General features: G+C 38.5%; 1 protein-coding gene across 5 annotated transcripts; it reads left to right on the forward strand.

The window, feature by feature from the left end:
* The first annotated feature begins 3,155 nt into the window (after positions 1-3,155).
* LOC124183990 (ATP-binding cassette sub-family C member 4-like) lies at positions 3,156-24,951 on the forward strand. Of its 5 annotated transcripts, XM_046573253.1 has the most exons (19): positions 3,160-3,598; positions 5,580-5,720; positions 7,856-7,966; positions 8,045-8,420; positions 8,731-8,862; positions 8,936-9,127; positions 9,236-9,544; positions 9,615-9,740; positions 9,822-10,256; positions 10,321-10,626; positions 10,697-10,837; positions 10,927-11,479; positions 11,619-11,712; positions 11,800-11,849; positions 11,979-12,212; positions 12,296-12,555; positions 13,857-14,302; positions 14,434-14,563; positions 24,676-24,951. In XM_046573253.1, the coding sequence occupies exons 2-19, from the start codon at positions 5,647-5,649 to the stop codon at positions 24,862-24,864; spliced, it is 4,158 nt and encodes a 1,385-aa protein (XP_046429209.1). In that variant the 5' UTR covers positions 3,160-3,598; positions 5,580-5,646; the 3' UTR covers positions 24,865-24,951. The 5 variants fall into 5 exon arrangements, with proteins under 5 accessions (XP_046429210.1, XP_046429209.1, XP_046429207.1 ...); XM_046573251.1 differs by having other exon boundaries at positions 3,161-3,598; positions 11,619-11,849; XM_046573252.1 differs by lacking the exon at positions 24,676-24,951 and adding an exon at positions 14,640-15,144 and having other exon boundaries at positions 3,164-3,598; positions 11,619-11,849.
* Positions 24,952-25,366: the final 415 nt, after the last annotated feature.

A 25,366-nucleotide genomic window follows, 5' to 3' on the forward strand; every position in this document is an offset into this window, starting at 1 on the left:
CGTAGCTCAAATGTGATGGTTTCATGAATTCGAACTGTTGCGCACCAACGTAGCAATCTAAGTTTCTTCTCAGTTTGCTGAACAGCTACCAGTTCAATGAGATATGCATGGATAGCAGTCGCCAAATACACGTCATGTTTATCAATAGTTTAAATACTATAATTATAAGCAAGAGTTCAGTCTTCGATCATTTTGACCATGGTATGCAGCTTAAGGGAGAATGTTATGTGAAAATCTATTACCTATTTTTCCCTTGATTCAGATTCTGATTGTTTTCCTGGTTATTTTTTACTTTTTGTAACTCTTTTAGATGTTTTTGTGTTTCAATGCATTTTTCCCGTTCCATTTTTAACTGTTGTTACGTTTCCACGTCTTTAGCTGAAAATTCTTTGTCTAATTGTTTGCGCAGTTGATTTTCTAATAGTACTCTCTGTCTAGATAACTCTGCTGTCCGTAATTCTGAAACATCTCTGCAGATTTTCGTACTCTATTTTCGAAGACATTAATTTGATCAACGTGTGCAGTTTCTGTTACTTCGAATTGTTTTTGGTATTTTCTATCTTTTCACGATCTGATTCTAGTTATCGGTTTTCCTCGCAAACTTTTTTTTTATATGCTAATAATTCTTCTCCACATGAGAGGAAAGCTTTTCCGGATTCACTCTCTTTCGAACTTTACGTTATTGGTCCCATGATTTCAAATTAATAACAAGAATTATTATAGGCTGGTGTCACCAATGAGTTTCGACGCTCATAAAGAAACAAAAATAAAATCGTAACCAATAGGTTACTAATGAAAAGAAAATCTAGACTTTTTAGCTAACTTCGATCAACGCCGCTGTCTCCAATTTTTATGTGACAAATGGGCTTAGAATATTGCTTAATTTTGAAGAAGAACCAACTTGCCGCACAATTTAACGCTAGTTCTGAGACAAAAATTCACTAATAATATATAATATAACACTAAATTATATATCAATCCATTATATGCAATATTTAGGGGTAATAGGCATCGAGGATGTGAGACAGGACAAAATCGTTTGCGTGGGAAATTAAGTTTTATAACTGTTGTTTTTAAAAATTCAAGAAAGTTTGTTCCAATCCGCCATAAAATTCCGTTTCGAATATTTTGAACCAGTTGCATTCCATCTGTTATCGAAAACTGATTTAAATGAACTTTTTAAAATCATCTTATTATAATATAAAAATTACCGATAAAATCTTCTAATTTATGATTATTATAAATAATCCGCAAACTCATTTTCACGATTCCATTTCTATTATCAGTGAACATTGAACCGTATCACGTAATCATCAACAAGTGCAATGTTATCAAATTTCTAATCATTTCAATCAGCTCGTTATTTTTTCTGAAAGTAAGAAAAATTAGCGACAGCATGGTTGAAATAATTGCAAACCAATATCTGTAAACTCCACAGCTGTTAATTTGAAATCTACCGCTATGTTAATGTCATTCCGGTTTTCTTTCGTCGATAATCCTCACTGAAAAATTCCGACCCTCGTTACGGTGACTTTATTTTTATCCTATTGTGCCTGTGTTGCAAAACGCTGCAGTCTCTCGAGTACCGTTGATACCTACAGATGGGTCGGAATCATGTGCCAAATATGGAGAACAAAAGTCAGCGAGACGTATCTATATTACCGGAGATAATTATTCAAAGCATTTATACTTGCAATTCGCAGCACCGAACAGCTTGCCACTCGCACGCCCAATTCTGGTTCGAAAGCATCACAAAGAGACACCGGCGGACGCATACAGTATGCGATACAAAGTTTTCGTCACCACAAGTTATATACACCATACGTCAAAGAATAATATCTGACAAAATGCCGGGATTGCACAATACGAAAAAAAATAAAATAAAAGAAAATAATACATTTTACCACCCACGATTACGAGTGACGAACCTATACCATTTTTGAAAAATCTCTACGAAGATGAGTCTGCTTTTGAATAAGGTTCAAAATTGCGAAAATAGTGTAATCTGCAATGAGTGGGCAAAACTGACGATTCTGAGTGAGTGCGGATATGATGCGAACTGAGAATCGTCATTGCCGACGATTTGCAAGCGATATTTTTTAGAAAAAAAAAAATGTAAAATCAGGCGATTTTGGCAAAATGCTGAACATGAACAAAAGACGATATTTTTCAATGAATAAGTGCTGGTTGGGAATTGGCGAACCATTTTTCCACTAGTGGCGAAATATTTTTCCATTAGTAGGCACTAGTTTTTGCCCACTGGTGAATATCGTCTTTTGTTGATTTTCAGCAGGCGGCCAAAATCGTCCATTTTCACGTTTGAGTTGTGAAAACGAGTTTTCAGAATATTCCATTTTATTCGTAACTTAGAATCGAACAATTATAGGGATGTTAGATAAAACTCACAATTTAACTCGAGTTTTCTTTTTCTGAATTCTGAACTTCGTACAACGTCTACAGCACGTTCCGTTCTCGAATTAGAAATGGTGAACTAGAAAATGGAAACAACGAAAACATGTTTTCCTTAACGTTGATTACGTTTCAATGTATTTTTTGCCATATAGTATTGTTTACAGAATGTAACTGAGAAACAGATAGTACCACAGACTTAAACAAAAAAACCTGAAAATGTAACTCAGAAAGCAAGTTATATTCCGATCCTTGTTCTGAGTCTCTAGCATATTGCATTAATAACTTATGGTCCCTAAAAAGTGTTAGAACTCCGACTTCGCAGTTTCAAACTCGCCTGAAGGAAAAAAAAAAAAAATTCATTGAATTAAAAAATAAACCCGCCGGCAATGTTTCATTAATTGATAAAGATCCGTTGATATCTGATTACAGTTTGACTTTCGACTAATTAGGCCAAGAAAATCTGGTTCATATTTTTTGACCGTTTGAAATTCAAAAATTTTCAGACTACAATTTATTTGGCACAGTTGCGAAACCTTTCCGATCGATCGTCACCAAAATTTAAATTCCGAAATCGTAAATTCACAAAAAAAATCATGAATTTTGGTGTGCGTAAAAGTACGTGATACATATCGATTCGATAGTGATACGAAATTACGAGTGTGACGCGCTCGCAGCGGTGCTTAGATATTTGAAAAGAGGGGGAATTATTATCTTACGAAAAATGATGTCCGTCGTTGCACTTCAACCAGAATCGAATTAGTTCTTCGTCTGAGCTCGTCGAGCACGGTGAATCGGTCATCGTCGTTAGGGAAATTGAAAAACGCGAAGAAAGAGAAGAAAAGAAACTTTACCCATGAAAAACCTCGCCTGAACGTAAAATAGTGAAATAAAGATAACGCAGAGTTCGCATTGGTAAAGTTAAAAGAAAAACACATCTCGCCAAGACTTATCCAGTTTAAAACTACTTTGCTACATAACAACACAAAACGGAAACACGCGTACTGAGTCATTATTATTCGTCACTCTGTGTCACGTTTTTTTCTCCCATTCATATTATCATCAACGTATTTTACACAACATGTTCACTTCAAATTCCGCTGTATGACCCATTCGATCACTCTTCTTTCGCGAGTTGTTTCTTGAACCAAACACGTGCAGGAATGCAATCGGCGCTTCAACGTTCCTGGTAAGTTTTCACGAGATTCTATACAGACATTCATTTTATCACTACATTTTTTAGTCTTTTCTGCTTTCTTTTTTCAACTATAAACAATTGGCGAAAGAAAGTTCATTTCAAAACATCTTTTACACGCATTAAGTAAAGAATTATTGTAGAACATACTGAAAATAAAATACGTACCAGTCTTGCTCGATGTAGCGATAAAGATTCGTGGCCGTTAAGTGAAAAGTTTCGAATGTATTGAAACATTCCGGTAAGACATGTGATTTTAAATACATTAATGAAGTACAATTTCCAACTACCTGGGATTTTCGGTTCTTGTCAATAACATGACAACTGAAATTTTATTTCAAAGATATCATTGAAAAGTTGATATTTTTTTCACATCACGTAGAAATTTTTTTTCAGTGACCCAAGGTGAGTTTCAAAACGAAAAAAATAACAAACAAAAACAACAGTTCTTCACTCTCGAAACAGTCGAAAACAACATCGTCGTAAATTTTATTTCATAATCTAGTACAAAATATTATTTCAACCTAAATTAATATTGATGTGAAAGTTGCACAACTCTACTTATCGCACTTATTAAAATTGCACGTAAACTGCTGCTGTATCGATAGTTATTCGAATAGAACAAATATTTTGCATTCAATTAAACCAATCGTGACTGTCGATTTCATATCGTCAGTTTAGTCATTCGATTTGATAGTAAAATTTTCCATTTGTGTTTACAATTTCTTCTCTTGTTTAAAGCACTAAAATCTGAAACGCGAATGAGTTAGCAAAAATCAATATTGTACGTCCAGTTCAGTATCATCTATATTGCCATGAACGCCATTAGGTATATTGGTGTGATTTTTTATTTTTTATCTTGTGACACTCAATCGGCAGATTTTTTTCTCCTTGCTTTTTGTTTAAAAATGGGGCGTGTAACAGGCTTCGTCTCTTTATTCCACGTCTTATCTTCATACGTCTGTTTTCTTCGAAAATTTTTTATTGCCAATAATGAAGCACATTGGACTGATGACCTTTTCTTCAATTATTGATTAAATGTAATATGCAAAAATGTATAATTTATCAGTGTTTTGCTAGCTAGTCTGTAATCAATCGAAGGAAACTAATGAAGGGAAATGAGATTAGATTCACTGAATTATTAGAGGAATGAGAGAAGAAAATTATTTGCTATTGTTCCATATATAATTAGTTTTTAATCTGCGAACGCGTTAGAGTGATTTTCTCAGGTGAGATTTATTCGGTCTTAAATTGCGGCGCTATCTTTTGGATTAACTCGACGAAAAAATGAAGTATAAAAAAAACAAGAGATAAATTTACGAAGATATATCAATGACGACGTGTACCTTAATCCGTCTGGTTTTATGAGCGACCAAATCAATCGAAGAGTATTATATGAATACACCTAAGTATCCGATAAGAAAAAAGTAGACGTGGTACCTGTGTTTAATACTCAGTTTTCGAAGGTGTTGTATAACGGTTTGCAATCTTTCGTACATGCGACGAATAGATTGCTGTAATACATTGAATCGCGTAATATGTCAGTAATCAATCAGACCTTGAGGGAAAAAAACTTGATGACCTGATTCTCATCATCGATGAAACTGCTTGTATAAGTCCAGCTGATACCATAATTTGTTGCTACCGTAATTAGTTGCCATATTTTCCCTGCGCAAAATCATTTATGCTAATAACGTTGAGTCAATATTCCATATTTATCGCATTATTTTATCATCCGTTACTAAATATTGTAATGGATGATTGGATTTCTAGTGTATCAACTTCAATTTCAATTATTTGAATCATGGGCATTATTGTGATTATTATTAACGTTATTATAGTTGTCAAATAGGCGTTTTGTAAAATTGAATTGCAAGAGCGGAACAAACTTCTTTTGAATATTATTACTTCATTTCATCGGTAGATTCGTCTACGGTCAATTGTGTTTACATATTTTTTTGTTCTATTTTTGCAGCGGGTAAAAAAATACTACACGAATGCAAGGAAAAAATTGAAGGGAAGAAATAGAAAATTTTAAAAATATGGACACGAAAAGAAGACAGTGCCTACCAAATCCTGAGGAATCTTCAAATTTTCTAAGCAGGCTTTTTTTCGGGTAAGAAAAGAACCACGAATTGTACGCCTTGTATTCTTTATTTCTTATTTCAAACAACGATGTCCCTCACAGTCTCGTGATTATTTATAACAATAAAAAATATGTTTTTTATACCCATGGAACGTTTGCATTACTCAAAGTAATTCACTTACATTTTGTCAAATTCATTTGATTGTTTAGAGAAATAACCTCGTAGCACAGTCATTTAGGGTAAAAAAAAGGGGTAATCTTCAAAATCCAAAATAATAAGTTGAAAAGTTGTATGAATCTTTGTTTTGACATTTTATACGGTGGTTCAACATTCTTACAGAATCTCGTACATTCGACTCAAGATATTCAGGGTCGAAAGTCGCGAATACCCGTTTTTTGAAAATATCTTATTTCTTTTGTTCTAAATGACATTTGAAGTAATTAGAAAAGTCTTAGAGCATAAAATTCTCTACAAATTTGGTCTTGACCCTTTGCGGCACAGAGTCACATGTATGACACCTTTTTTTAATGTGTTATTTAAGATTTACATTCAATTTTTAAGGTATCTTGATAATTTTTTTGCATAATTGGACTTTTAACATGTCTATGTTGATATATTAGGCTGGATTCTGATGATTTCACGAATATAGTGAGCGCTATAAATGAACAAAATGTTGAAAATGACTGTTTTTACAGTATAAATGTAATTGTGGGTAGGTTATGGGGACTAGAAAAGTTGAAATCAGTTATCTTGGATTTTTTGAGGTCACTGAAAACGAATCCAATGTCAACTTTCATCTGAAACTTTTTTGAGTATCGTCAATAGTTTGAGTAGTATTGCTCTGTCACACTTTAAATGCCCCATCCTGTATATTACGGTTTATAAAGCTAATTATTTACTAAAACTATTATAATTAAGAATAAAACATAGTTAGCTACTAATTACCTGTAACAACGTATTGTACACATATTTCCAAAAAATGACGGAAAAGAAAAAATTCGTTAGGAATGTAAGATGTTTGAGTTACATCAGTCAACCTGTTCAATAATAAGAATGCTCTTAATAGGAGCGCTTCCCCTAATCAGTGACTGAGCAATATTACACCTTTACTAGCGTGTTCGATTTGTATGTGACCGAATTCATTTCAAACTCTCTCAATAACAACAAAAGCTGAAGTTAAAGCGTTGTTATTGAAAGAGCCCGCGTTTTTTCCAGCGGATGAAGGTTTCGCTCTGATTAACCAAGTCGAGTTTATAATGATGTTGAAAGAAGAAACGTTAATCGATTCCGATGTGGTCAGGGTTCGACGTTGTTAAGCCAGAATTTAATGACCCACGTATCGTATAAGTCTACATTTCTACAATCTGTTCGTCAATCCAATATGACACGAATTGTATAATCCATCACAATTCCTTTGCGAAATTGATTAAATTTTAAAAGCAGATTTTATGTGCTGTTTTATTTTACATGCAGTAAGTTTGGATTTAATCAAGATCAAATGATAAAATATATCTCACACACACAATTTCTTATATCGGGTGCTAACAAATTTTTCTTGAAATCGTATCACTTTCAGTTGACTCCAAAAGAGAGATATAGTGATAATAAGAATAATAACTGCTCCGTAAATGCATCGAGACATTTTTAACTAAAGATAAATCGATAATTTCATTTCGAGGGCATAAAGTAATCAAATCTTCATAGGTGTTTGTACACAGATAATATTATATATGTACCGTGCAGCGATATCTTGTTGCAATGAACAATTATCGAATTTAGGTTTTGTCCACTTTGTAGAGAATATATGAGGCCGTTGATTCTGTTTTCAACCATTGGCTTGCACACACAATGATACAAAATAATTCAGATGTATATTATCAATGATCAGAAAGTATCATGAAATAATTCTTCGAAAACAGAGTAAAAGAAACCACAGTAATGCCAAAAATGTACGAAAATTTAGAGAAATTTATTTCTCTGTCATAAATCAAGTTTCCAGGTTACATTCAATTTTATTTCAATTAAAACATGGACAGATTTTACAGAGCATTGAGCCGTTTCGAAGGATTTTGTCGTTTTGTTAGCATGGGAGCAAATTTTTTTACAAGCCTTCAAAGATTGCGAATAAGAAAATGTAAAGAAATATGATAAATAATTGTTTCAGATGGTCGTTTCCAATTTTTCTGAAGGGGGCGAAACGTGATTTGCAAATAACAGATTTGTATGACCCGTTGAAATCGGATGAATCAGAAAGACTCTGTAACCGTCTGGAAAGGTGAGTGAATCAGAAATTAGTTTTCAATCCCAAAGCAACGCATGTCTCATCATCAACTCATGTCTCGTCTCAATCCAGAGAATGGCAGAAAGAGTTGGCGAAGGCGAAAGAATCGCCGATGGTGGGTGAGGGCAGCAAAAGGAAGCCGAAGAAGAAGCCTAGCCTAACTTTGGCGTTGGTAAGGATGTTCTGGTTCAAGTTCATGCTGCAAGGACTGCTCTTCTTTGTGTATTTGATGGCGGTGCGGATACTACAGCCAGTGATCCAGGGTTGGGTCATCGCCTACTTTGACAAAGATAAAAATCAGATTTCGCAAAACGAGGCCTTCATCTACGCCGCTGAACTGATCCTCCTCACTCTCGCGTCGATATTCCTCCTTCACCACACAAATTTGCGGACCCAGGAGATGGGAATGTGCGCGAGGATCGCTTGTTGTTCCATGATATACAGGAAGGTGACTGAATCCTGTTTTACAGACATAAGTTCACTGTCACACTTTCGTGATGGGCACTAATTTGTTACAACTCTGATCACTATCAGCCGGTTGTGTTTCATAACTATATTCAGCCGGCATGATGCCTCCATCGAAATCCTTGATTATCACGTACATTCTACTGCCATAATAATGGGATTCTTTTGTTATCAATATCCAAAGTAACAGACTTGGAGTATGAAACCGAACTTTGAGTACCGAAAGAAAAAGACGACCATGCTTTCTGCCAGTTCACCGACATGCCATCATATCTGGTCTTGACGTGTTTTAGATTCTACGCCTCGATTTGGCATCGGTGAGCAATACGGCGGCGGGTCAAGTGGCCAATTTGATCAGCAACGACGTGGCCCGATTTGATAATCTTCTCATGCATCTTCACTACATTTGGATAATGCCGTTACAGGTAATGCTCAACAATGACCAGACTTGATGGTTTCGGACGACGTGGATCGCTCCTACTTTTCACATGGTTACAGGTGACTTTGATAGGGTACGTGATGTGGCAATTTGTCGGTGTGGCTTCGCTGGTGGGAATCGGAGCTATGGTCATGCAGACCATACCTATTCAAGGTTACTTCAGCAATCTTAGCGCCAAGCTGCGATCCAAGATCGCAATGAAGACGGACGAAAGAATACAGCTGATGAGTGAGCTGATATCTGGGATTGAGGTGTGTTATCAGAGATCAGCACTAACTTGACCATTTGAAATGATTTCGTGAATTACTAGTTACTTCTATGATTGATCACGATCTGAAATATGCACTGGAAAATCGTAGGTGATCAAGATGTACTCGTGGGAAAAGCCGTTCGAAATTATAGTGTCGAAAGTTCGAGGTGTGGAAATGAAACTAATCGGACTCACGTCGTATCTCAGAGGGATATACGCGAGTATTATGGTCTTCTCGGAAAGGGTCACGCTTTATTTGACCTTAATCTCTTTTGCGCTGATGGGTAACCATTTGACTGCGGAAATTACCTTTCCATTGGCAACGCTGTTCAACGTGCTCCAAATGACGTGTGCAATTGCATTTCCGCAGGCAATCATTCAGTCTGGAGAGGCCATAGTTTCTTTAAGAAGGATATCGGTAAGTTCAACGCATGTGTTCCCTATACTTTCGTCATCGATACCAAATTCACGATTCATAACCGTTACAGGCATTTTTGCTGCTGGACGAAGTGCGACAACCGGAGAATTCTGAATTTGTAGCAAACGATGGGGACCAACCAGTGGAGAAGCACACGACAAGCCAACTGCTCGAAAGTGGAAAGGAAACTGAAATGGCTAGTATTTTAATACTCAAGTGGCGTGTGAGTCTCAGCATTATCATTTCGCAGCTAATCTGATTCCTTTTTACTGCTCAGGAGTCCTTGTTGTTGGAAAAAGGCAAACCTGATGCCAAGATCACATCCAGTGCAACGAACGGAACAAAGAAAGTAGACATACGGTATGAACATGGAATCAGCATCGAATTGGTAAACGTCGCTGCGAACTGGGTGAGCGCACAGCTGCCGCCAACATTGTGCGAGCTTTCAATGGAGGTAAAGAGCAAATCTTTAACTGTCCTCGTGGGATCCGTCGGCTCGGGAAAGTCGTCCTTACTGCACCTCCTGCTAGGCGAGTTGTCGGTCGGGGCTGGAAGACTGTCCTATTTTACCGATGAAAAAAATGAGAAGACCAGAATCAACAGCCGGGACATTCGCATCTCATATACCAGCCAAGATCCTTGGCTGTTTCCAGCTTCTGTACGCGCCAATATTCTATTCGGCCAGCCTTACGACAGAAAGCGATACCAAAAGGTACGAAAACCATGCCTGCAATCACTTTCTTTCACATCGTCGTTAACATCGACAATTTTTCCAGGTGACACGAGTTTGCGCGCTGGTGAAGGACTTCGAGCAGCTTCCTCAGGGTGACATGAGCTTCGTCGGAGAGAGAGGAGCTTCTCTGTCTGGAGGCCAGAGAGCTCGTGTCAATCTGGCCAGAGCCGTTTACAGAGACGCCGATCTCTACCTGCTGGACGATCCTTTGAGTGCAGTTGACGCACGTGTCGGTCGTCATTTGTTTGAAGAGTGCATACAAGGTTACCTGAAGGGCAAGACACGGATCCTCGTCACTCATCAGTTGCAATTTCTTCGTCAAGCTGACAGTGTGATAGTTCTCAATCGCGTGAGTATTATTGAAATCCCATTTTCGAACAAGACAAGAATATCTTCTCCCTATGTCGTGTTTGCTCCAGGGTACCGTGATGCACCAAGGGACTTATGAAGAGTTGGCGGAATCCACTCACGCCATATTAACTTCTCAAAAATCTGTGGAATCCGAAACGGTTGAAGAAGAAAACGAAGAAACTTACGACGTGGGGAAACACGACTTCAGGGTAACTACAGCATGTCGCTTTATTTAAAGTGCCCAGTCTGATCATACTACTTTCAAACACATACCTTCAACAGGTTTATGTTATTGCAGACAAGACGTCTAACTTCGGTTAGCAGTGAAAGGCCATCAGAAAGGTCGGTGAGCTTTGAAGAATTGCAGGATATCGACGGTGAAGAGATCGCTACGGGAAGTATGTCTACTAAAGTTTACAGCAGCTACTTTTTATCCGGTGGTAATATCTGCTCGTTGATCATTCTCATGATAACTATCGTCATTGGTCAGCTATCAGCAAATGCAAGTGATTACTGGGTAACTTACTGGACCAATCAAAACACAAGAAGAGCTGAAATAAGAGCTAATGAAACCGCTTCCAATATTACGAGCAGCAAAAATGAAACTTCCATCGATTTTCAACAAATGTTCTGGGATCCCGATACCGAATGGTATGACCAGTATGGACTGCTGCACTCTGACATTGCCGTTCAAGTTTACACAATGCTGATCGCAGCCACTGTCATCTTTCTCTCACTACGCAGCTTGCTTTTCATGAAGATTTGTATGACCGCTAGTCGCACTATACACGACTCCATGTTTTCAAACCTTTTGCGAGCCACCATGAGATTCTTTAACACCAACCCAACTGGTACGTTGAATAATTTGTATCAGACTTGAAGGATCTTAGTGTTAGATTGATCTTCTTTGTATATGCAGATCTTCTCTCTATATTGTGACCTTGAAGAACTGTCAGAATTATTTTGATCTCTCTGCTTTTCACTTTGCAGGAAGAATTCTGAACCGATTTTCAAAGGATGTGGGTGCAATGGATGAACTGCTACCAAGGGCAATGCTTGAGACACTTCAGGTTTTCACAGTAATGTTAGGAATACTCGTTATGGTCAGCATTGTCAACCCATGGACGATAATCCCAATGATTTTTGTGGCTGCGCTTTTTTATTTCATTAGAATCTACTACTTGAAGACAGCCCAGAATATCAAGCGACTTGAAGGAATAAGTAAGTTTTAAACTACATATCTACTTTCACCAACGATTATCATATCACAAACTTTGGGCGAATTGTTAAATGGTTCGATCTAACATTGTTATACCTATAGTAACAAGCGATTATTATTAACAATTTCAGCCAAAAGTCCTGTATTCTCCCACGTGAGCTCTACTCTCGACGGATTAACGACCATACGAAGCTGTGGTGTCCTGGTGGAAGAAATGCTAAAGCAAGAGTTTGACCATCACCAAGATTCGCATACAGGTGCCTGGTATCTCACCCTTGGGACGGCAACTGCCTTTGGGTTCACTCTCGACCTCGTGTCATGTTGTTTTACCACTTTCGTTTGCTTCTCGTTCATCCTTATAAATGGTTCGTAATCCTCTACTACATCACGTGATTTATAGCTGCGAGCAATAATTTGATAGTTACATTGACCCATCCGTGATCCGTAGATTTCCCGGGAGGATCTGTCGGTCTGGCCATTTCACAGTGCTTGATACTGACTGGTATGGTTCAATATGGAGTGAGACTTAGTGCTGAGGTGGTTTCACAGATGACCTCAGTAGAGAGAGTTCTTCAGTATACGAACTTACCCAAGGAGGGACCTTTCACCACTGGCAGTCCTCCGCCAGATACTTGGCCTTCTCAAGGTGGTTTAGTCATGAAAAATGTTTCTATGAAATATGACGACGACAAACCGCCAGTGCTCAAGGTATGATGGAGAAAAAAATTATGAATATGTATATGTAGTATATGAAGCGTTCATATAAGTTCTCATTTGACCTCCGTCTTGGTTTACAGATCAAATCTTCTCATGTAGTACCATTGAAAAAATACTTACCGTGGTTTTTTGAATCAGTGAAAATCAATCTCAAATTCCGTGCATAAGACTCTTTATATTCGTTATTGAGAATTTACTGATAACGAGTGTTATCGTATGTGTCACCAACTAATTAAAATCGACTTCATTAAAAACAAAAAAAAAAAAAATACAAAAATTTATGTTCACGTCCATGTTAATACACAGGAAGAAATGTTTAGTTAAAATCAGAAAATAAAAATATTTTTGTTGCGGTATAATACAGACAGAGATTTGAGTTCAATTATGTGGGAGGTGAGTAAGAGTAACGGAACCTGTATTGTCATTCAAAAGTTTCTCGGATTAGCCATTAAAGTCGGGCGCTATAATCAGGCACAAACGAAGCGAGCCGGGAGTAGCGCGCTGGGTTTCAAATCTCTCAGTCGAGCTCTAGACACGATGACGATCAGAAGTTCTCGAGACAGTTAAGTAGATTTTGATTTCCAAGCAACAGCGATACGAGGGGGAGTCCGTCAATTTGAAATTGAATACGAGTAGGCGTGGATGCATATTAGAGGCGCCTGGTTCTCTGCGACGTGGACACCGAGGTGTTCATGTGACCGCGTAGGGATCACGGCGTCTGATTATGAGCAGATTGCACATATCAAATCGATCATTGTTCTGGATTGTTGTCGTCACTGAAAGAAAGCAGTAACCACTCCCATGGCTAAATATAGAGAAGTCTTTAGGCTTGAGACGGATGTGCATATGGGTGCTAAAGCCCCTAAGGCCACTATTGATAAGTTAGTGGCGGCGGCGTGGACTTAGGAATTTTCATGTGACCGCGTTGGGACTCCGGCGTGCGACACAGTGTGTACATGTGCTACATTTCGAATTTGTGGCTCCTTGATCACGAATCAAGGTATTTCCATGCATTGCGGTGTATTATAACAATTTTGTGTGACACGTGTGTACGCCAGATTGTAAAGAATTATGAACTTTAGAATAAAAGTGTATTTGGACAAGATTGAAAGATATCTGCGAATGTAGCCACGGCTCTCTATACTATGAACCCGTTGAGTCGGTGACGTAAGAGGTCCTTGGTGAGCAGATTCTGGAACGGAGGCGTCATTGGCGGTCGTCTCCCGGTAGTGTCCGGGACAGTATGAATGGCTCTTTGATGTTAATTCATTTATGGTTCTGTTTCGGAATAGGGCTTAAACCTGAAGATAAACCCTGGATGGAAGGTTGGCATAGTGGGAAGGACTGGTGCAGGAAAATCCTCTCTCATCTCAGCGCTGTTTCGTTTGACTGGAGACGGACTGGAGGGTGAAATCATTCTGGACGGCGTAGATACAAAGTCGATAGGGTTACAAGAGCTACGCCCTCGAATCTCGATCATTCCCCAGGAGCCAATATTGTTCTCGGCAAGTCTTCGCTACAACTTGGACCCCTTCGACCAGTACTCAGACGCTAAGCTATGGGATAGCTTACAAGAAGTAGAACTTGGAAATTCGGTGCCTTCTCTTGACTTCCGAGTCGCTGAAGGTGGAGCCAATTTCAGCGTTGGACAGCGCCAATTGATCTGCTTGGCCAGAGCCATCCTGAGAAACAACCGATTGCTCGTCCTTGATGAAGCCACCGCTAATATTGACCGAAGGTTTGTGAATTGATCATATCACGTTTACTAGCTCAATTTCATGTACTGGGTACTTTCTAGTATTAGACTGATTATGTATCAATTTTATATGCATCAATCGTATCTGAATATGTTTATTTGTTGCCTCTTAGCACCGACAATTTGATTCAAAACACCATAAGAAGGAGATTTGCTGATTGCACGGTCCTAACGATAGCTCATCGCTTGAACACGATAATGGACAGTGACCGAGTTCTGGTTATGGAAGGAGGCCGTATCGTGGTGTGTAAATTTTCAAGATAACCTTCCAAGCGTGTAAAATAGTCAAGTACTGAAACTGTTTTCATTTTCTACGCAGGAATTCGACCATCCATATTTGCTGTTGAGAGATCCGAATGGTCACTTTTCGCAAATGCTCCAACAAACAGGGAAAGCAATGGCAGATAAACTTGCTCTGATTGCTGAACGTACCTATCAACTAAGCGGTGAATTCAAGGAGATATCTAACGACGGCGTCACAACTGCAAGTGACTAAATGCTATCCTTTATTTGACATTAACACACACAAAATCGTGTAACAATTTTCACGTTAATCCTTATCTTTTCGGTTCATTCGGAATTTTTTCACACAATTTCCATTCCAAGTGTTGCTCGGAACATAAATGAGTTTCAACAAGAATTGAAATGTGTACATTATATTGGAAATTTCACGCCCCGATTGAAGTTATACCTAATCAGACGTGATAATTTTGCATCAAATTCATCAACCATTCGACAAACTACCGTCAAATCCATGAGACAGTATCTGTTTTAAGATAAGATGACACCCGTACATGAATATAAATTAAATTACTACATTTTAATCATATGTAGTTTATTCATCCTTGCCAATTATGAGGTCGAGTTGACGAAAGCTAACAACTGTATCGTTAAGGTGAAGTTCTACGGTGGGTTGAAACAAGACGTTAGTGTCAGCAAACCAAGAAGTGATGCTGCGATCATACGAGGGAAAAAGTTAGGGGAATTAGGCCGGTTCTACAATGGGTCTTGTCGGTGGGTAGTATGTCGTATAGTAAGCTATTTTCGGAAGGCGTGACCTGCTATCGGACAATCGTTTCACGGTGACAGAAGGTGCTATCGGTTGCTGGAAAGAAGGAGGTCATCTCCCATCTTCTGCGACGCGAAATTATTGTGGGATCAATAGCCAAGATAATACGCATGAAATATGAAAAAAATTTTTTCTTTTCCTGCTGTCATGTGTAATCCACCGTTTGCAGCGATCTCACAACGTATGCATGCATCAGTTTTCACTTGAAAAATTACGTTAAGATAGTTCATATAAATTGAGATTAGTATTTTTTATTTTCCACCAATAATAGTTTTAAGAATTCCAATGGGAAGAAGCGACCGTTTTCGCATTATTTTTAGAGGCAAGTGGGAGGGGAGAGGTGGAAAATTTGAATTGTCTAAGAATCAGCTTGCACAGAAATGTTTTCTGACCAAGTACACCCGAGAATTCAAAAAAGATATCCAGGACATATTTTGGATAAATGGGACTTCGGATGGCCAAACGTTTTTACGAAGCAAGATATCCATAATACTACCGTGTGTGTACATACAGAATTATACACCTTTTTTCTCTGAAAAATATACGCCACTTGAATAAATACTATTTGAGAAGGCTTTAGCACACATCAACGATTGATGCAATGGTTTTAGCCACGTTTCAGGCAAAGCAATATTCTTATATCCACTTGAAAAAAATTCATCCGTAACTTGTATATAAAACAAAGTTGATGAAGAATATCACGAGTAAAAGGCTGTTGGGCATTGAACGAAATGCTAAAGAACATCCCGATAGTCTCCCACAATATGACTACCTATATTCAAAAGCAGCTTATCATTCGTGCGCAATATTCTGTAATATGACTAGGAACAATTAGTTTATCCTTGTTATTGCCAGGAATCATTAACCATTTCTTATAAGTATAAATAAAAGTATAAAGTATAGTACAGTTTTTGGTATCTATTTTATTACGATTGATAATTCATTCTGAATAATCGAATTCGCTACACAGACCTTTCGGTGTATGACTTACAATATCAACACGTACAATAAGCCAGCAGCTGTGTAGCAATAATTTAAGCACAGTTGAATATTGGGGAAGGGGAATCGTGTTGATAATTTTATTTTCAGTCCTGCAACGGAAGTTTAAATAAGAATGATCGGTTAGTAGTAGACGGAGAGCCAGCGATCGCTAGACTTACGTTCTAGTATTAAGTTAAATAACTGGAACGTTAGTGTACACTTGCTGAAGCTCAAGTGAGAACGATTCGTCAGTGGGGATAGAGACCATCAAAAATATCGACTCGTTGAATTTCGTTTTTGAATGAGCAAAAGGAAATCGAATAAATGAATCGAAACATGGAGAGTACCGAAGAGCGACGTGATCGAAAGAATCTTGAGGAAAGATCGAACATATTCAGCCGGTTGATTTTTGGGTAAGCCGCATCATCTATTGGTAAACTTGGTTTAAAAACGAATTGAATTGTAGCAAAAATTATTATGCCGGTAATAATTGCAGATGGACGTTGCCGATTTTTTGGAAGGGAGCGAGGCATAATTTGACATTACAAGATCTATACGACCCTTTGAAGTCCGATGAATCCGAGAGGCTCGGGGATCGTCTGGAAAGGTAAGCCGTAAAAAATTTCTAAATAGTTTATCACGCACACATTTCTGTTTAGAAAATTGATGCCTCCAAATTTGTTTTCATTTGATACTTGACTTTGCACATTCGCGTAATACTTTCGCGGCAATTGTAGCAGCTTTTTTCATATGGTTCATTCGTATCTAGCGATTGGTAGACGTTTGAACTTAATACCATCGAGAAAATCAAACAATTGTGAAGTGTGTCGTCGTTGGAAAATTTGAGTATGTGCAAGTTATATTCATTGGAATAAGAAAAAAAAATAAAACGAACTGCAGATAAATTAATGACAGGATATGTCCATTACCATCTTACTCGTTTTTTTATTTATTTTTTTTTTTTACATGACAAAATGGTGTATCAAATATTAGGTAAAGTATACCAGGATACGATAAATATCTATTTCCAACGTCAAACGTACTTATTTCGCTTAGTGAGTGGAAAGAGGAGTTGATAAAAGCAGAACGACAATTCCTTCTGATCAAAAATGGGAAAAAGCAACCGAAGCCGAGACCGAGCTTGACGTGGGCGTTGATTCGGGTTCTGTGGGCCCCGTACGCGATACAAGGACTGCTCATTTTCGTAAATGTGGTGGTGCTGCGTATTCTACAACCAATATTCCAGGGATGGATAATAAATTACTTTAATGATAAGGAAAAACAGATGACAAGAAATGAAGCTCTTCTCTACGCTGGCTACCTTGTCGTTGTAACTTATGGTATTATTTTCACCGGTCGTCACAACAATCTGCGTACTAGACAGATTGGGATGTGTGCCAGGGTTGCGTGCTGCTCGTTGTTATACAGAAAGGTATTACCATTGTATCGATTGGCGGATTAATACTTTATTTATATTTATATTATAATTAATAATAGACTTTACTAAGGTATCAGTTGTTCTAGATCCTACGGCTGGATCAGACTGCGATGAACAACGCGATTGCGGGACAAGTCACCAATTTGATGAGCAACGACGTAGCCCGGCTCGATTACCTTCCGTTCTATTCTCAATACATTTGGCTCATGCCGTTCCAGGTAGCAACTCCTGAATCACATCCTTTTTAGCCTGCATCTGTACGGCTTTCGTTTATATTACAGGTGTTATTGATCGGATACGTGATGTGGCAGTCAGTTGGTGTGGCTTCGTTGGCAGGCATCGGCATCCTGCTAATGCATGCAATACCTTTTCAATGGTACCTTAGCAACATCAGTGCGAACCTGAGATCAGCAATTGCGGCGAAGACTGATAAGCGAGTGCAATTCATGAGCGAACTGATTTCCGGAATACAGGTACTGTTTGAATCCGTTGAAGTCTGAAATCGAGGCACAAGCAACAATCTGTTATCGATGATAGGTACGTCAGAGATGCTAAACACTGCATGGTGATAGAAACCTTCGGCGGTTAGGGGTCAAAATCTTGAAAGACCAAAAAGTCGACTGATCGAAAACCCGAAATTTTCGACATGCGATTTTAAAATGACCAATGTTCAGTGTATCGAAATTGGGATTTCCCATAAATCATCCAGTAGAACAACTATTTTCCCGAAAGTTCACTTAACCGAACGCTCTTTTGTCCAAAAAAGGATTTTCAGAATAGTCTGCATCCCGAATGAACAAAGCACAAAATATGAGGATGTGGAAACATAAAAGTTCCGAATGCTTCGAACAGCCAAGAAACCAAAAAAATTATCTGTCAAAAATCAAAGTTCAGAACGCGCAAAATTTCAAGCTGCAAAATACAGATGGACCAGAATCCCGAAAGAACGAAATACCGAATCTCCTGAAAATTAGGAATTTGTGTAATTCGTCAACTCGATGCTAGTTTTATCAAGATTATCTCATTGCATTACACAATTGTCTGTGTCATCAAAGAAAAAAGAGCGCAAAAGAATAGGCTATTAGGTTATTTTCAATAACATTCAAACAATACATCTTTTTTCCCGTACTTTCAATTCAATTTATTCAAGACAGTATTACATTGAATCGTGTTCCAATTCACGTATGCGCCCTCATCTCCTTTCACAAGCGTAACGCTATCTATCAGGTGCAACTGGTGACGTTGGAAAGAATAAATGCGTTTCTGACATGTTGCAGTCTTTCGATATTTTGAGTAATATGTTTTAGTGGGCTTCGGGATTTCGACGTTTCGAGTCTTTGGTCAGTCGTTATTGATAAATTCGGATCCGTAAATTTTCCAAAAAAGCACGCGTCTGGCATTTGAAAAGTCGACTTTTTGACTGTTCGGTATTTTTACAATTCAATTTTGCTCTTCGTATTTTTGCCCATTCTCAAGAAAAAATTTCTCTTTTTAATTTGACTCTCGGAATTTTGCCCCGCCGATTTTTTGGTCTGTCGCATTTCTGTATCCCACCCCCGTCGGCTACTAAACTCTCACTTACCACGCTCATTTGGGACCACGATATGTGCAGCAACATGTTCAGCTGTTCCGACCGCGTTGAACTTGTTCTGTGATACAATTTATACAGTAACGCTTGGCAAATTTACTGTTCTAGAATATTCTTTTCTTATTGCTCGGTGTATGTATGTTTCATGATTTTGTATTCACAGGTAGTCAAAATGTATGCTTGGGAAAAACCATTTGAGTTCATGGTATCGAAAACTCGAGCTTTAGAGATGAAACTGATTGGCAATACCACGTACCTTACAGGAATACGTCTCAGTTTTACGATATTATTGGAGGAAATCACTCTTTTCGCAACGCTGATCACATTTGTTCTGGCTGGGAACACCCTTACTGCAAATAGTACTTTCGTAATATTTACACTTTTCACCGCGCTTCAATTAACGAGCGCAACTTTCTTACCTCAAGCAATAGTCATGGCTCGCGAAACTGCTGTATCTCTAGAGAGAATAACGGTATGTTCAGCAATACGCGTTCTTCATTTGTGACGAATTATTAAATTTATCCTCACGACTTATCATCAGCAAGCAAATTCGCTTTGCAGGATTTTTTACTCTTGAATGAAATCAAAATCCCTCAAAAAGTGAAATTGGAATCAAAACATGACCGAAAGTGTATGGAAAGGATAAAAAATGAATGGCTCGAAAAGGGAATTGGAATCGAAATGGTTAACGCCGCTACCAACTGGGTTTACGGCTACCTGCCACCTACTTTGAGTAACGTGTCGATAAATGTGAGAAGTCAGTCGCTCTCTGTTCTTGTGGGGTCAGTTGGCTCCGGGAAATCATCTCTGCTTCACCTCATATTAGGAGAGTTGAAAGTGGGAGGTGGAAGCTTCGCGTTTTACACAAGTGTAAACGGTATCAAGACTAACAAAGATAGTGGCGATATTCGTATATCTTATGCTAGCCAAGATCCTTGGCTTTTCTCTGCCTCCGTACGTGAGAATATTCTGTTCGGCCAGCCGTACGACAAAATTCGATACCACGAGGTACTACAACTTAATCACATCTCTCGTTGAACACTTACACTTTCATACATTCTGGACAATGTGTCTCTAGGTGACACGAGTTTGTGCGCTGGTCAAAGACTTTGAACAATGGCCTAATGGTGACTCCAGCTTTATCGGGGAAAGAGGCGCGTCTCTCTCCGGAGGCCAGAGAGCCCGCATCAATTTGGCCAGAGCTATTTACAGAGATGCCGATGTCTACTTGCTCGATGATCCACTCAGTGCTGTTGATACTCGTGTAGGTCGTCAATTGTTCGAAGAATGTATCATCAGCTTCCTAAAGGGAAAAACTCGAATACTCGTTACTCATCAACTGCAATATCTTCGGCAGGCTGACAGTGTTATAGTTCTCGATCACGTAAGCTATTCCATTTCTTTATCGGGAAACTAAGGTTCATAGTACTTGAAATTTCCGTTACGGTAATTTATTTCCTCAAGCAACTCTTCACTTCAGGGAGCAGTAAAGTACCAGGGATCATACGAAGAGCTGGTCCATTCTAGTATTCACTTATTAGCTTGCCAAAAGTCGGAGAAATCTGATGAAGACAAGGAAGTCGAAGAATGTGACGAAGTTGACATAGAGTCCAATAAGGTATTGACATCAAATTGATGTAAGTGTGGAGTAATTAACTTGTGACCATGTTGAAATAGGTACAGACAACAAATATCCAAAAGACTTGCATGACTATTTGACTGACTGCAGACTCATAGTATGCACCTTTCTGCTCAACGAAATTAATAAAAATGATTGAATGTGTTCTCAGGCAACACCTGCAGGTATGAACGGCGGTGATAGGATGACGAAAAACTGTGAAAGCATTCAAGATTCCAGGGATGTCACCGAGGAAAAGGTGGAGAGGGGTGTTGTGTCGCGCCAATTAATCTGGAAGTATTTTTCGGCCGGCGGTAATCTGTCCTCGCTGATTTTCATCACGACAATTTTCATAATCGGGCAACTGGCAATAAGCGTGACCGATTACTGGGTATCATACTGGACCAACCAAGAGGCCGTCAGAACTAAGTTACAGTCCTACAAATCCAGTGCAAACGATACGCAGTATCGTAACGGTACCGTAGGCCTTCAGCACGAGATTGACTCTTCATCCCAATCGCAGTGGTTTGACGAATTCGGGCTACTAAATGTGATTCCGAGTATATATATTTACGCAGGGTTTGTCATCAGCTGCATTATTTTCGTTACACTGCGTAACATGCTTTTTTTAAGAATGTGTATTAATGCCAGTCACAATATACACAGTGAAATGTTCGCCAACCTCTTGCAGGCCACCATGAGATTCTTCAATACTAATCCGTCTGGTATGTCAAACAAATTAATCCCATGCCGTCAAAGTTTAATTCGTACGCCGATGTTACTGAAGTGCCATTCAAAGTTTTTTGTTTTTTTTTTTTGTCAAGACTGCAGTTTGCCTACTGGCTATTCTCATGACTCTTCTCTTTCTGCACAATTTTTCTTCAGGAAGGATACTTAATAGGTTCTCAAAGGACATTGGTACAATGGATGAACTGCTGCCCAAGACCATGTTGGAATCACTTCAAATTTTGTTCGGGATGATCGGATCTTTTACGATGGTGGCCCTAGTCAACCCGTGGATGACCATTCCTATAGTTGTAATTTGTGGAATCATTTACATAATCGGGCTATTCTATATTCGAACAGCGCAAGACCTGAAACGGTTCGAAGGAATTGGTAAGACTTAGTACTGTGTACCGTCAGTAGTTTGAAGTAAAAGCTGCTAGGGTAGAATAACCGATTTGTGAAGCTTTAATATGAACAAATCATGTGATATATATTTGAAATACGTACCAATGCATTATACGCATATTTATTACGAAGCTGCTAATTTGAAATTCCAGCGAAGAGCCCCGTGTTTTCACACGTCAATTCAACTCTGGATGGGCTACCGACAATACGGAGCAGAGGTCATTTAGAGCAATCACTACTGCGGAAAGAATTCGATCGTCTGCAGGACAAACATACTGGGACCTGGTATCTCACTGTTGCGGGAACCGCCGTATTGGGACTGATACTTGATACTTGTTTGGGCACTTTTACTGCTTGTGTATGCTTTTCGTTCATCCTCATGGACAATGGTTAGTGTTCTCCAGGTTCTATACATGCGCTTGTACTCAGTAACGTTGGAGATAAACTAGAAAACGGAACTTAATGACTATTGTTGTAGAAACTTTTCTTGGAGGATCTGTGGGACTCGCTATTTCTCAATCTCTAGCCATGACTGGGACGGTCCAATACGGAATACGACAGATTGCCGAAGCGATCTCGCTGATGACTTCGGTCGAAAGAGTCTTACAGTACACAAAATTACCCAAGGAGGGTCCGTTTACTACTGGAAAACCTCTTCCGGACAAGTGGCCTTCTGATGGTCGATTGATCTTTAAAAACGTCAGCATGAAATATGCCGAGAATAAACCACCAGCTTTGAAGGTTTTGTCTGGTTCAGACTTGTGCCCACTGCCACTATGTTACTCAAAGGATCTGTCGATCTGATATTGATTCACTGAAAACTGTAGTTTTCTTTTCAGTCACTTTTTGTGTACTGAATAAAAATATCCAATACATCCGAAACTGTGATATCCACAAAGCTAGAATTTTTGCTCATTCTCTTAATTTTCATTCCTCTCTTATACACTCATAGGATATCAACATCAAAATAAATCCTGGGTGGAAAGTTGGCATTGTGGGAAGAACTGGAGCTGGTAAATCTTCCCTGGTATCGGCGCTATTTCGTTTAACCGGGGAGGGATTGGATGGTGTAATAGAATTAGATGGGATTGACACGAAATCAGTAGGGCTGCAAGAGTTACGTCCACGAATCTCGATAATCCCTCAGGAGCCAATTTTGTTCTCGGCAACTCTCCGCTACAACTTGGACCCCTTTGAACAATACTCAGACACTGAGCTTTGGCACAGCATCCGTGCAGTGGAACTTGGAAATGTGGTTTCATCCCTGGACATTCCAGTTGACGGAGGTGGAGCCAACTTCAGCGTTGGACAACGCCAGTTAATCTGCCTGGCCAGAGCCATCCTCAAGAACAATCAGCTACTCGTGCTTGACGAAGCCACTGCAAATATTGATCGTAGGTTAGTGTAAATCCTCGTAAATTCGTTAAATATAAAAAATTAAAGAGGGTGTCCAATTACTTTCCACTAAAATATGAGTTTTTTGGGGATTTAATAAAAGTGAAACTGTAGAATCAATTACTTTCAAATTTTCAGCTTACATTTATTGGTTTTTGAGGTGTTAACAAAAATTATCAATCATTTTTATGAAAAATTTCACCTGCTGACCCTCCTTATCCGTGAGGCCGACCAAAGTTCCGCGACCGTTGGTGTGCAGTTTTTCTTTTCTTTTGGTAGTCTGAATGAAAAAACCAAACGAAATTCTGTTTCGATCACGTCTAACTATCGTTTGAAAAACCAGACATTTTTTTTTTTTTCTTTGACGAAATGGTCACTTGTCAAACTCAAACGATCGATTTTGCAATGAAATTGATTGAATGTTTTCTTTGTATAGAAAAATACATAATGTGTGGCTGCTCCCGTTCATCGAACGATAACAGGGTGTGTCCTTTACATGCTGTTAAAATCTGAAGTCGATCGGTTCTCTGGTTTTTTAAATATCGTGCCCACCAGTTGCAAGCAAGCTGTTTTGAAAAATACACGTTATAATTTTTGAATAGAGTTTACAGGGATATGAAGCACTTGCGGTGTTCATTAGCTAATCTAACAATAAGTAAATTTTGCGAATTTCGGGTTGAAATTTGGCACGTATATTCTTAACACCTCAGAGAATTGAATAAATTTTTTAAAATCTATTTTTATTAAACATAAAAAAAAACAAAAAACATTGGGATACTCCTCTTAATCAATCCTTATTGTTAATTTGATTGTGAAACCCTCTTCCAATTTTGCCGATTAATGATGCTCAACCCTAAGCGTAACTCGTCTGCGAGACTTCACAAATTTTAATAAGCTCAATGTATAATTTCATTGTCTTCTAGCACCGACAATTTGATTCAAAACGCCATAAGACAAAGATTCGCAACCTGTACGGTTTTGACTATAGCGCATCGATTGAATACGATAATGGACAGTGACCGAGTGTTGGTTATGGAAGAAGGCCGAATCCTGGTGCGTTAATTTTCAAATCAGTTTATTAAGCATCAAAATACGTAAAGTATTATACAATTAATCCTCTTCATTTCCTATGCAGGAATTCGATCATCCATATTTGCTGTTGAAAGATCCGAATAGTCACTTTTCGCAAATGCTCCAACAAACTGGGAAAGCGATGGCACACAAGCTTGCCAAAATTTCTGAAGATAGCTATCAACTGAGCTGTGACTGCCGGAAGACATCGGATTTGATTCTCGAAGTTCATCAACCACTGGATACGCAATAATAATAGGGGCGATAAAATGACGACGTGTTTGTTTCCGAATTGTAAAACATTCGTACAACTTTGAAGAAAATCAGTATTTCAATTAAACGTTGATCACTTTTTATTTTGAATTATCCGCACGAGGCAAAAGTGGGGAATCTTATATCAAATTTCACCTTGTTATTACGATATTGGCACGGTGTTTGCCATCTACCTGATCACTTCAACCTTTTTTTTTTCAAATAACACTGGTCGGCCAATAATTCTTACCTGCGTCTGGGTTACGAATGATATTTCCTTGACGTTAACGTTTAGAAAAGCCAAAACAGGAACCATACTTTACTTGAACTCTATTACTGTGACCAGAACCCAGATACTATGTTTGTACGTAAAAATAATACAGTCTACGATCATGAGGCAAAAAAGAAATTATAAACCTGTCTTAGTTACTTCCTATTATATTTGAAGAGTCTTATCTTACTTTTTTGAAACGCTTACCAAATTCCGGTTTAATCCAGGTACA

The sequence above is a fragment of the Neodiprion fabricii genome, chromosome 5, assembly GCF_021155785.1.
Source record: "Neodiprion fabricii isolate iyNeoFabr1 chromosome 5, iyNeoFabr1.1, whole genome shotgun sequence".
Taxonomy (NCBI): Eukaryota; Metazoa; Arthropoda; class Insecta; order Hymenoptera; family Diprionidae; genus Neodiprion; species Neodiprion fabricii.

Coding starts and splice junctions, on each gene's coding strand:
- LOC124183990 (XM_046573251.1), top strand. CDS start 5,647: ATGGACACGAAAAGAAGACAGTGCCTACCAAATCCTGAGGAATCTTCA. Junction 7,967..8,044: donor CTCTGTAACCGTCTGGAAAG/GTGAGTGAATCA, acceptor GTCTCAATCCAG/AGAATGGCAGAAAGAGTTGG. Junction 9,741..9,821: donor GTGGAAAGGAAACTGAAATG/GCTAGTATTTTA, acceptor TTTACTGCTCAG/GAGTCCTTGTTGTTGGAAAA.